Raw genomic sequence first — 14,379 nt, forward strand, 5'->3', positions numbered from 1 at the left:
TTCCGAAGTGGAATGTTTGATGCATCTGTCTCCAATTACAATTGCGCGTTCAAAGTCCGTTAATTCTTGTTGTGCAGCCAAAACCACATTGGAAACCTTTTCACACAAATCACAGATCTGCCAATACAATGCCATTTTATAGCTTGTGTATGTGGTACTACCGCCATCTGTATATATGCATATCACTATCCCATGACTCTTTTCATTTCAGTGTACATGCATTATTATGATATGTATGGATTATAAATGTTTCAGGTATCGAACATGCAGGTTAAAGCCTTCAACTTGATCAAAATTTCTGGGGGGAAAAAATTAACATCAGTGTACTGTAATATATTTCCATAGGTATACTTACAACTAAGGATCCAGAGTCGATAGCACAATGTGCAGCGGTGAGGACAGCATTGCTGGTGAGGATGGAGCCACCACAGTTGTGTACACGGCTACCTGAGAAGACCAGCTGCAGTGACACCTGGTAAGGAAATTCACCTGCGAAGAAGATCCACAACATGTGTTTTCAGCTCAGCTCTGGGTTTGGAAAATTTCATTCCCTTTATTTTGTCAATGTGAATGTGTGAGCAATGTTGTTTATTATTATATATAATGCTAAAAAAATAAATGAGAGAGGAGATAGTGTCTCACAGTAGCTTACTTCTCTTGAATAGCACCACAATGGGTGCTGAGATTTAAATCTCCACTCAGCAAGCGGATTACCACCAGCGTCGTAAATGACCATCATAATAAAATAAGAAAAATCAGAGCTACTGTGGAAAGATTTAGTGTTCATTTATCCTATGCATTGTTAGAGTGTGGAACAGTTGAGTGATAGTCTGAAGTTGGTTCGAAGAAACCTCTGTCAGAAATGGGGTAGTTGTGTACCTGTAGATACCCTTCTGCCATTAGGCTGCTCATGGAAAGGATTTTAAAATTTAGAAAATTGTGTGGAAAATATGACACAGTGATGAAGCTGAATAACAAGTTATCAACTGCTGTGACCTTTGAACTGCATACTATGATGATATGTTATATTCTTGTATTTATTATTATTCTTCTGACATATACAGGGCTATTACATATGATTGAAGCGATTTCATAAATTCACTGTAGCTCCATTCATTGACATATGGTCACGACACACTACACATTCGTAGAAAAACTCATAAAGTTTTGTTCGGCTGAAGCCGCACTTCAGGTTTCTGCCGTTAGAGCGCTCGAGAACGCAGTGAGACAAAATGGCGACAGGAGCCGAGTAAGCATATGTCGTGCTTGAAATGCACTCACATCAGTCAGTCATAACAGTGCAACGACGCTTCAGGACGAAGTTCAACAAAGATGCACCAACTGCTAACTCCATTCGGCGATGGTATGCGCAGTTTAAAGCTTCTGGATGCCAATGTAAGGGGAAATCAACAGCTCGGCCTGCAGTGAGTGAAGAAACGGTTGAACGCGTGCGGGCAAGTTTCACGTGTAGCCCGCGGAAAATTGGCTCATGCCAAAACTGGAGACCGAGAGCGCCGACTTCATATTTCAACAGGATGGTGCTCCACCGCACTTCCAACATGATGTTCGGCATTTCTTAAACAGGAGATTGGGAAACCGATGGATCGGTCGTGGTGGAGATCATGATCAGCAGTTCATGTCATGGCCTCCACGCTCTCCCGACTTAACCCCAAGCGATTTCTTTCTGTGGGGTTATGTGAAAGATTCAGTGTTTAAACCTCCTCTACCAAGAAACGTGCCAGAACTGCGAGCTCGCACCAACGATTCTTTCGAACTCATTGATGGGGACATGCTGCGCCGAGTGTGGGAGGAATTTGATTATCGGCTTGACGTCTGCCGAATCACTAAAGGGGCACATATCGAACATTTGTGAATGCCTAAAAAAACTTTTTGAGTTTTTGTATGTGTGTGCAAAGCATTGTGAAAATATCTCAAATAATAAAGTTATTGTAGAGCTGTGAAATCGCTTCAATCATTTGTAATAACCCTGTACTTTTTGTGTAATTTAGACTGATGTGACAGTATAACTGAAGTAGTCAAAGATAATTACTTGTATTTGTGTGTAATGGTAATATGAAAATTTCCTACATTAGATGCCAACAAAGTTTTGTACTTTTTTTTAACTACTATGGCAGCAGTTTCTTCAAAAATGTTTTATGTAGTTTTATGAAGTTACAATAATTGTAATTTTGTGTGTGCATTGCTGTAAATATATCTACCAAACGTGTGTGTGTGTCTGTATACGAGGGTGAGTCAATTATTATCCGCAATTTAGTTATATTATTGTTTATTTTGGCAGTACTGTCGTTTTATGTTGATGACACATGCTTTGTTTATTTGTTGTTAATCTTTGCATTTGTCAAGCTGCTAGGTTAGTTTTGTTATCGCTGCCATGCTGTTAATCATGGCTTCTCTGCTGTCTATTTGCACCAAAGAAGAGCAACATTCAGTGATCCGTTTTTTGTGCTCGGAAGGCATATCATCGAAGACTTTTGGTACACTACGGGAATAGTGTTTTGCCACAACGGAATGTCTATGAATGGATTGAAAAATTTCGAAATGGGTGTACACGTGTTACAAGGAGCCGAACGACCCTTTACCACCACAAATTAAGCATTGAGCATTCATGTGAAATGATTCTCTTAGGTAGACGATTAAATATTGACGAAGTGGCACATTTTCTGCAAATTAGTCATGGTTCTGCCTATGAAATCATCCACAAAAGACTTGGGTTTCATAATGTTTGTGCAAGATGGGTCCCATAACAACTTACATAGTTACATAAACAAACACGCTTGGACATCTGCAAAAAACATTTGGATCACTATGGTAATGAAGGGGACAACTTCTTAGAGAGAATCATTACTGGGGATCCATCATTACGAGCAGGAGAGTAAACAGCTCAGTATGGAATGAAAACATCCAAATTCGCCATGCAAGAAAAAGTTCAAGATCCAATCGTTCAAGACCCAAAACTGATGCTTACGGTTTTTTTATTCACAAGGTCCAGTACTGGAACATTACAGAGAAAGGGGCACAACAAGAAACAGTGTACGTTACAGTGAGATACTTACTGCCAGGCTAAAGCTTGCAATTCGAAGCAAACGCCGAGGATTGCTGTCAAAAGGTGTTGTGTTGTTGCACGACAATGCCCGTCCGCATACTGCCGATCACTCTGCTAAAACGCTCCAGAAACTCAAATTTGAAGTACTGGGTCATCTTCCTTATTGTCCCGATCTTGCCCCTTCTGATTGTCACTTATTTGGCCCACAGGCATTAAGGGGCCATCGATTTGCCTCGGACGAAGCAGTGAAAGAAGCGGTGCATTCTTGACATGCAGCTCAACTGAGAACCTTCTTTTATGAGGGCATCAGAAAGTTTGTACAACGATGGACCAAGTGCATTGAAACGCAAGGAGACTATGTCGAAAAATGATGTTCTTGTAAGTCTCCTATTTGATTACAATAAAATTTTATAACTACTTCGCATATAATAATTGACTTACCCTCCTACAGCAAAATATATATGATATACAAAGAAATTATATAAATCCACCTTAGTAGTAATAATAGCGTTGTACAGTTTGTATTAGCGTAGCAAAGATGTGGAGATGTCAAAAATGAGAAGTGGGCACTACCATAGCAAGAAGAAAGGTGAACATATATATGTTGCTAATCTAATATGTTGTGGTTGAATTTACATCGTTACACTGTATGTCCATGATTTAAACAGAACAGTGCAGTAAGCCCAGTCTGCAAGTGCTAAAAACTGCATGGAGAGACTCAGTATGTATCTGAACAGTGATAAAAGGAATTGTTTTAACTGTGAAATGACTTTTAGTGCTAGAAGTTGCATGAAGAGTAGCTATGTAATAGCGTGTTTTAGTACACATGGAATACTACACAACAAGAGGGCAAGGAAATGGCATCAGCGTCATTTCTCTATAAATAATAACTGCCAGCTGCAAATGGACATTTGCATAAGAATACTTCAAGAGAAATGTAAATGGTAAAGCTGGTACATTGAGAGGGAAATGAGCAAAACATTTGTAGCTTTCACATCTAGCGTGTATGAGCACTGAAAAAAGGAAAAGTCAAACACCATGTCAGCAACGAAGGCAAGAACTTTAACTTTTATTTATCTATAAAGGTGTATTTCGTATTGATAATAATTGTTCTTTGGAAAATATAAAGTAAAAATTTACATTTTTTTGTTATTTAGTAGCTACCTTAGTTAGAATCACTATTAAGTATGTAAAGGTTTCTTGGCAAAATTAGCATCATTATCTGCTGAAATATTTAAGCAATGAAATATAAATTTTGGATAAAGGAGAAAGAGCCAGTTGTGTCGACTATAGTGCATCAGACGATAAAAATGTAATGTGAATCGCACAGATTGTTTACGGAGACGTTTAATGAGTAAAACTACATTAATTTCTGACCCCACAGTTAACTGGTATTACTGAATGGCAGGCAAATAGCAGTTTCTAGATTTGCCAGATAAAAATCTATTACATTTGAGAGAAACAGGCATGACAATAAATGAATAATTATGCCAATTAATTCAAGGTTTCCATGATATGATTTTAGTTCATGAATAACTTTAGTAACATACTGCAGTTTGTTCAGAACATTGCTAAAATAACATAAATTTCTGCCAGCTCAATATTTAGTATCAGAATTTCATAAAGTCAATGTATGCAACTATAGCACTACTTAAATGTATATTGTGAATAGTTTATATCTAGCAGTCATAACAGCAGAAATAACCCAATAACAAGGTAGCTAATATCTAGTCACTATGAAGTAAAGTAAGCAGATACTGCAGTAAATATTTATTTTGAATTCCACAGATCCATATTGTGTTGAATCACAAGGATGTGGAATAAGTCAGGTTTCCATTATCATACAGAAACAGTAAACAGTGTATAATAAAATAATGTACATTACAGAGAATATCTTAAGGTATAAAAAGAAAAGTGTATTTATACATTGACCATCATATACCAGGAAGACAAATAGTGGCTAACACATTAGAAATTGAAAGTCTCAAAACATAAATACAAATGACAATACTAGTTTACAAAAATATCTCTGGTTAATCTTCATGTATTCATCAAGAGAGTAAAATGACTTATCCATAAGATATTTTCTTAATTTATATTTAAATGGAGGTGGGTCATTAATGTGGACTTTAATATCAGCTGGAAGAAAATTGAAAACTTTTTTGGCAAAATAGGGAACACCTTTTTCTGCAAGACTTAGATGTTTTAGATCCCTATGTAAACCGTTTTAAGACCTTGTATAGTGGTCATGGTATGCACCATTATATGTAAAGAGAGAATGGTTTTTACAGACCAAAACCATCAGAGAAAATAAGTATTGTGAAGTGGTTGTAATATATGGAATTTTGGCACAGCTTTCTGCAATAATATCTTGGATGAATACCACTCATGACTCTAATTGCTGTCTTTTGTACAATAAAGATGTTTTTTGCTAAAGATTTATTACCACAAGAAATTATACCACATGACATGATAGAGTGAAAATAACCAAAATAAGCAGCTTTGATAGCATTCATATCACCGACAGGGGTAATTGTATTTAGGGCATAAGTCACTGCACTGAGCCTTTTTTGAAGGTGTAGAATATGCCCGGATCTATTTAACTTGCAATCAATGCCTATGAACTTTGTAGATTCAGGAAGTAATATATTTCGGTTATCATAGTTCAAACGGATTACTTCATTTTCTTGTCAAAAAGCATGAAATTGCATATATTTAGTTTTTTCAATATTTAGAGTTCATCTGTTCGACTTAAATCAGTGCAAGATGTCTATGAGTACACCATTACACCTATTTTCTAGTTCACTGGTTGTAAGGCTTTCAAGCAGAATTGTAGTGTCATTGGCGAAAACAGGAAATTTGTTCTCAGGCTTTGTACATAATGGGAGATCGTTGATGAAGATAAGAAACAATCTCTGTAATATTTTTATTTTTTAGGGCCTTGAATAGATTTTTAACTTCACTAATAGAGACTGGAGCTATACAAATTGGGTCAAATAAGTTGTGGTCACCTCATTGTAATAAATTAATGGCCATATTTAATGAGCCTTACTGTCCTCATGTTTCGCTGCAGTTAAGAAGTGATAGTTAAATATGTTAGAAATTGTTAAAGCAAGATTAGTTTCCTGATCTCACGACTGAATTTGTTTAGTACATGTAAGGCTTCTCTTAAGCCTCTGAGTTAATGATTGTTTTGTACAACAATGTACTGTTTCTGTTAAAGAACTTAAACAGTAAAGCTACACTGAAGAGCCAAAGAAACTGGTGCACTTGTCTAATATCGTGCTGAGTCCCTGCGACCAAGCAGACGGGCCGCAACACGATGTGGTGCGGAGTCAACCACTGTCTGAAGTAGTGCTGGAGGGAACTGATACCGTGAATACTGCAAGGCTGTCCATAAATCCGTAGACGCGCGGGGTGAGGCGGGCGGTGGAGATCTCTTCTGAACACCATGTTACAACGCATCTCAGATATGCTCAATAATGTGTATGTCTGGGGAGTTAAGTGGCCAGCGCAAGTGTTGAAATTCAGACGAGTGTTCCTGGAGTCAATCTGTAGCAATTCTGGACGTGTGGGGTGTCGCATTGTCCTGCTGGAGCTGCCCAAGTCCGTCGGAAAGCGCAATGGACAGGAATGGATGCAGGTGATGCTTACGTACGTGTCACCTGTCAGAGTCGTATCCAGACGTAACAGGGGTCCCATATCGCTCCAACTGCACACGCCCCACGCCATTACATAGCCTCCACCAGTTTGAACAGTCTCCTGCTGACATGCAGGGTCCATGGATTCATGAGGTTGTCTCCTTACCCGTACACGTCCATCCACTCGATACAATTTGAAACGAGACTCGTCCGACCAGGCAACATGTTTCCAGTCATCAACAGTCAAATGTCGCTTTTGACGGGACCAGGCGAGTTGTAAAGCTTTGTGTCGCACAGTTATCATGAGTACACGAATGGGCCTTCGGCCCCCAAAGTTCACATCGATGATGTTTCGTTGAATGGTTCGCGCGCTGACACTTGTTGATGGCCCAGCATTGAAATCTGCAGCAATTTGCGGAAGGATTGCACTTGTGTCACGTTGAACGATTATCTTCAGTCGTCCTTGGTCCCGTTATTGCACGATCTTTTCCCGGCAGCAGCGATGTCGTATATTTGATGTTTTACGGGATTCCTGATATTCACGGTACACTCGGAAATGATCGTACGGGAAAATCGCCACTTCATCGCTACCTCAGAGATTCTGTGCCCCTTGGCTCGTGTGCCGACTGCAATACTACCTTCAAACTCATTTAAATCTTGATAACCTGCCATCGTAGCAGCAGTAACCGATCTAACAACTGCGCCAGGCATTTGTTGCCTTATAAGGGTTGTCGACCGCAGCGCCGTATTCTGCCGTTTACATATCTCTGTATTTGAACACGCATGCCTACACCAGTTTCTTCGTCGCTGAAAACAACATTTAGAAAGCCTAGAGTTTTTAGGTTTCTAGGTGCAAAACTTATGGTAACAGTTCCTGTGTAAGATGTTGTTGCTACACTGTCCAGTAAAGTAGAGCTTTTAAGAAGAAATTAATGAGCATATAGAAAGTGATATTAGTGTGAAATTACAAAGGTCGTTGTGCAGAGTGCATGGCCTCTTTGTTAGACAGGTCATGATCAAGACGCACTCTAGTTCTTCATTTATTATCTGGTTAGCAACTGCGTGTATTCTTACATGAAATCTCATTATTGTCGTTATTGAGGAACTAAACAACAAAACTTTTCTGGGCCATTTCTTTTGCAGCCGGCTGTTCAAAGTGCCGTCAAGGCGAACAACAGGCGACCGCGACGTGTAACCAATGGCACCCCATACCATCACGCTGGGTGATAAGCGAGTATGGCGATGACGAATACACGCTTCCAATCTGCTTTCACCGCGATGTCGCCAAACACGGATGCGACCATCATGATGCTGTAAACAGAACCTGGATTCATCTGAATAAATGACGTTTTGCCATTCGTGCACCCAAGTTCGTCATTGAGTACACCATCGCAGGCGCTCCTGTCTGTGATGCAGCGTCAAGGGTAACCGCAGCCATGGTCTCCGAGCGTCCATGCTGCAGCAAACGTCGTCGAACTGTTCGTGCAGATGATTGTTGTCTTGCAAACGTCCCCTTCTGTTGACTCAGGGATCGAGACGTGGTTGCACGATCCGTTACAGCCATGCGGATAAGATGCCTGTCATCTCGGCTGCTAGCGATACGAGGCCGTTGGGATCCAGCAAGGCGTTCCGTATTACCCTCCTGAACCCACCGATTCCATATTCTGCTAACATCATTGGATCTCGACCAACGCGAGCAGCGATGTCGCGATGCGATAAACCGCAATCCGATAGGCTACAATCCGACCTTTATCAAAGTCGGAAACGTGATGATACGCATTTCTCCTCCTTACACGAGGCATCACAACAATGTTTCGCCGGCCGGGGTGGCCGAGCGGTTCTAGGCGCTACAGCCTGGAACCGCGCGACCGCTACGGTCGCAGGTTCGAATCCTGCCTCGGGCATGGATGTGTGTGATGTCCTTGGGTTAGTTAACCTCAGCAGTTAAGTCCCATGGTGCTCAGAGTCATTTTTGTATCCTACATACTATAGTGGACTGTGTAAATGAATACTAACAAGGCGACCGCTTTGTTAACTTTACTAGAGATATTTGCAGTTTAAACAGCACACTGATCTCATCAGAAAATTGTTCTTTAGAAAATTATGTAGTAAACGCTAACGGTAGAGTCGGTAGTCAATAGGGCAGTACAGCAGAGACGAGAATAGGGAAAGGACCGTTGCATGTGCCGTGCTGGGCACAGCACCTTTCTGCCATCTCGGCGCTAGAGGGCGAGCAACGGCCGCGCAACGTGCCGCAGCGATGCATTCGTGGGCAGAACGTGTGTTGGCGGCCCACCACGATCGCTGCTGGCAGAGAACGACGGCTTCACCTCTGCTAACACTTGGAAATCTTACCGAGTATGGCGGGGTCCTACCCATGGAGGTAAGAATAGAGGGAGACGCCGTGACGTCACAGCTGCGAAGCTATGTGAAGCCGAGGGTAGCCATCTCAATCCGACCAAAACATTGCTGCTGTAAGCTAGTGTGCATAGGCTTGTCGCTCGCTTTTGGAAGGATTTTGCGCTATTATGGTGACTTGTGTGGTGTTCGGATGTACGAATCGTTCTGATTGTGATGCGAAATCGAAGGGAATAACATTTCATGTGTAAGTTGTCTCGTTAAGTGTGATTTTATAACTTCATTGTGAATGAACGTGTGCTACATCGGTACTTGTACTATAGCGTCTTTTTCTCCTGTATGATTTTAGATTTCCTAAAAATGAAAGTCGGAAAGCTCTGTGGCAGAATGCCGTGAGGAGGAGGAATTGGCGTGCGTCTAAATGGAACACTATATGTTCTCAGCATTTCCGAGAAGAGGACATAGACCGAACTTCCCTTTCAACAGTAAGGCTCCGAGGAAATGCTGTACCATCAGTTTTGCCTACACACCCAAAACATTTGCAAAAGGTATGTTAATTCAAAGAATTAAATTCTTAGTTTTCAAGTTCACGTTTCAGTATAATACGTACGTATCGTCGATAATCGAAGTGTTGAGTAACTCACTTTGTCTTCATCATCTACCAAATTAAAAGCTAACACTACATTAACTGGCGTAAAGTATAGGCCTAAGCAGGACACTGTGTAGATTTGCCATTCTATGTACCCTATTTCAGTAAATATTGGTGGAAATGAACAGTGTTTCCCAGTAGTGTAACGTAACTGAAATGTTCCAGTACGTATTACAAACAAGATGTATTTATGGGGCTTTGGAGGGAGGTATAGCTAACTTAGTTTTCAGTTTCTATTATTTAGTTTATGATTCACGTTTATTACTGAATTAACAAAATTGTATCGTTTACATTGAGGACTAGCTATTCGTTATATTACATTAAAAACTATTTTTAATCAGAAGAAACGCGGAATTTCGCCTTTACGAGATTTTATTTTAAACAAAAACTTTGAAACAACCAATCTGATAACGTTACATGCGTATATGGTGCAATTAGCGACTGTAATACACGCAGCGCTATAGCACACTGGCAATGTTTTGGTCAGAGTGTCATGGCAGCGAGCCACGCCCCCATGGCTTCAAAACATAGTACGGCTGGGATACGTAGCGCCATCTCCCCTTATTCTTACCTCCATGGTCCTACCATAGAGTAAATATCTCTGGAGTGAGCATTAACATGCGCAGAACAGATTTTGTGTTGTCAACATACATTGCCAGCCTGGTCACGTGTTCTCGGGACGTCGTGTGTTTGTCCGTATAGCGCCCTGTATATTTCGAATGTCACTACATCCCTAGTACAGACGGATTCTTTTAGTACGTGTCGTGGATTATTTATATATGTTGCGCAGACATTTTAACAGTATCCATTTGATGCCGGGAATAAACCAGCTACGTAACTTTTAAGGGCAAGTCATATTGCATTCTGCTTCTTTGCGATAGGTGTCACAGTTCAGATGCACTCGATTTTTGGTAGTTTTCGGTATGATACGGCACTGTATAGTATTACAGAGCCTGACGTACATTTTTGCAGTGCTAGTCTTGCAAAACGACTTGACAGTACGCTAGTACTTTTGCAAGTGTCCGAAAAACACCGAATTTGCCACACATTAGCGATTATATCACTGCTAATTCGTCCTTTTTTCTATTATTTCTGCGTATTTATTTTCTCGTTTTTGCGCCCCAAAACACAATTTTTCTTACTGGTGATACTTTGAAGTGTTTATTTAACACATTTTACGTACTTGCTCCCAGTTTATTAAATAAATAGTAGACAGTAAGAAGGGGGGAAAAAAGGCGATCGGAAAATAAATGTACTGTAAAGCAAATACAGTTGGTCATGTAACAGTCAATGGGATAACACCATTAAGGGAAGTGGAAAGTGACACAAATGAAAGAGTTTGGGGACATGTTTGCTAATATTTTGCGCTTCTTAATCAAATTGTGAAGAAAATAAAATTGAAGGCAAAATACACCAAAGAAGATGAATGTGTACTTTGATTAGCTACACTATTGTGTTTTTTATTTTATTTGTGCAGAAAATCTGTTTAAGGTGAATGTAGAAATTGGTAGCAGGTGCTGTGGAAAATTAAAAATAGTTAGTATAACATCTACCTTCAGCCACACGCGTCCAAATTTTTCTCTGTCTAAACATTCCACTGCAAAGTGTTTTGAACATACTTTGGAGTATTTTCTGGGGACAAAATTACTCCTCCTATTTTCTGGAGCCACATCTTTACTCGTTCATCCTTTCGGAAACTAAAATATAAATCACACATAATCTTTCTACATGTCCTAGACACACTTAACATGATCTCCTACTGTAACTTTATAGTAAACAAAAAGGGTTGGACACACATATTATACGAAGACAGTTACAGACTCCCACTCTATTGAATTTATCTGTCTCCCGTCTTTCAAATCTATATACATAATCGACAAGTCACTGATAAATGCGTGGAGAACAGTATTTGCTGAAACAACTAACCATTCCATTTCCTGTTCCACTAGCAAATTTACGAGAGGAAGCGATTGTTTGTAAGCTTTTGTACGAGCCGTAATATATATTATATAGTCATAAAATCGTAGAAAATAGGTCTACAGAATCAAGCCTTAATTATAATGCGTCTCGAAATTTTTAAACATGGTACCCATGAAAAATTACTATCCCTCCTTTCACATATTTTTCTTTGTATCCGTAGCAAGAACAGTAATTCACCATCGCTATTACACTATCGACAAACGGTGAAAGCACAACAAAAACTCTTGATATTATAAACTTCAAGCTCTGCGGAAAGCATACACGCACAACGAAGTCCCGAAAACACGTGACAATCCTGGTTTAATGTTCACAACATGGGCAGAACGCAATGCTCACTCCAGAGATATTTACTCTATGGGTTCTACTGCGTGGCACATCAGCAGTGCTCCTGAAGCATTTGCCAGCAAACCACAAGGAATCTGAAGAAGACCACATTTTTTTTTCCCCCAAACCTCTGTGTTTGGAATTGTACAAACTAAAATTCAGCCTATGAGGATTCAGATTGTCTGTGTTAGGTATTATACCTCTTATCTCTTTGTGGCTGGTGTGCCTGCCTAGTTAACGACAAATTTTAAAATTTTAGTTTTTTTGGTAAAACGGCCGTCGCGTCTAATCACTGTATTCAGATTGTCTCAACCAATATTGAAATTTTAAAATATTTGGCAAGATGACCATTGGACCTAATCATCATCTCACTGTTGAATTGAGATTGCTTCCCGTTAAATTCAGTTTTATAAAAGGAGGGGGGGGGAGGGGAGCGGAGATTAACTGTGTTCTGCTTTTCTTTTAATAAAAGTTGTTAGGAATAACCCGCTTAATCGACAAGCACTTCCACTCTCCTGTCACTCTGTTGCAGTAATTACAAATGTAAACCTCCACAGCAGTGATAGCGATAAATTTCTTCGCATACAGAATCAGTCAACTGAGTGAATGATGAGCTGTGAATGTAGGGGTACTCGAGGAGTGTGAGAAAAGTAATGAGGCTGACAATACTGCGAGCGAGTGACCTTCGAAAAGTTGAAACGCGTCTGTGGGGAGTACTCCTTATCAAGAGCACGTTTTTCGCTGGCACAAATCATTTTTGGAAGGCCGAGAATACATTGAAGATGAATCTCGCTCAGGGAGACCTTCAACTTCAAAAACCGACGAAAACATCGAACGTGTTCGCGCTCTTGTGACATCACACCGACGTTTAACCCTAGGGATGACGGGTGACCCATTAAACATTTTCACCGTACATCAGACTTTGACCGAATATTTGAACATGCGACAGGTTTGCGCCAAAAAGGTGCAGATAAACCTCACAACTGAGCAGAAAATCAGTCTAAGAAGCGTGTCCGTTGATCTTCTTGAGAGAACTACCAATGACCATAAATGGTTCAGTCGTGTGATCACAGATGATGAGTTCTGGATTTTTAAGTACCACCCTGAGGGAAAGTATGGAGTGGCACACTGAGACATGCCCTCGGCCGAAGAAAGCTCGAATGAGCAAACCAAAGATCAAGACAATGTTGATTTGCGTTTTTAAGAGTAGGAGCATCGTGCATAAAGAATTCGTTTCTCCAGGACAAACTGTCAACCGAGAGATTTACAAAGAAGCCCTTGAAAGCAGTGTGCGATTTGCAGGGAGGGGGGGGGGATTTCCCCCCCTCTGCATGATACCATCCCATCCTCTGGCTTTAGTTTATGCATCCCAACCTGGGATGTTTATTTCCCACGCACTGGAGTAAAACCTTACATATAATTTAAATTTGTGGAGCCGAACACTGAAAGTTTTTAGTAAGTCTCACTATTAATAAGTTTCAGTTTTCTAACATCAGAATAAGTACAGCTTTTCACAAATGTGCCTCTACTGTTTGAATTCCTCTCGTATACCTGTATGTAGATGATTTTGTAAATAAGCTTTACCTATAATGTACTTTTAAAGATATAACAAGGGATGGCTTTTCTGATAGTGCATACGCGTGAATAGTGAGTTTCGGCATTAACATCTATTTATAAATAGCTGTTTAACCATGCGTAACACCATGGTCCAAGCTAGTAACATATATAATTCTACTAATCCCCTAAGACATCCCCCCCACTGGTAAAAGCAGAAATCGCACCCTGCTTGAAAAGCTCAGGAAAAGGATGAATCGAGTGAGGCTGGACGCTGCAGACAACTGGATGCTGCATCATGACAACGCCCCATGTCACACGGTTACTTCCATCACGGAATTTTTGACCTCAAAAGGTATTCCTGTCGTTCCACAGGCCCTCTATTCACCTGATCTGAGTCCTTGTGTCTTTTTTCTTTTCCCGAAATTGACAAATATCTCAAAAGGACGTCATCTTCGGGCTCTGGAGAATATTCAAAAGAATGTTATCGACATGTTAAAGACCCTACCAGTTGAAGCCTTTTAGCGATGCTACCAAGACTCCACCGGTGCATAGCTGCCGAAAGGGACAATATTGTTTTTTGAAATAATAAAAACTTAGGTAGATAAAAAATCAGTCTCATTACTTTTCTCACACAACTCGTAGATGATAATGTGCTGGTATCCAGAGCATGAATAAAATCAGGCACTGATTTTGGAGATACAATGTGTCCTGTGCATGCATTACAGTAACTCATTTTAAAGTCACCCTAGTTACTGCAAACTCCCTTGTAGGATTACGCAAAAGCGTTACTTGGATGAGTAGCTGGA

The 14,379-nt window shown here is 40.2% G+C and overlaps 1 protein-coding gene across 1 annotated transcript in view; it reads right to left on the bottom strand.

Annotated features, from left to right (window-relative positions):
• LOC126145196 (trypsin-1-like) overlaps nt 1-14,379 on the bottom strand; it is a 45,488-nt gene that overhangs the window by 22,830 nt on the left and 8,279 nt on the right. The window contains exon 3 of the mRNA XM_049915539.1: nt 356-489. Within this exon, the coding sequence (XP_049771496.1) occupies nt 356-489 (134 nt within the window). The remainder of the gene's footprint in view (nt 1-355; nt 490-14,379) is intronic.

This window comes from Schistocerca cancellata, chromosome 2 (genome assembly GCF_023864275.1).
Source record: "Schistocerca cancellata isolate TAMUIC-IGC-003103 chromosome 2, iqSchCanc2.1, whole genome shotgun sequence".
Classification (NCBI taxonomy): Eukaryota; Metazoa; Arthropoda; class Insecta; order Orthoptera; family Acrididae; genus Schistocerca; species Schistocerca cancellata.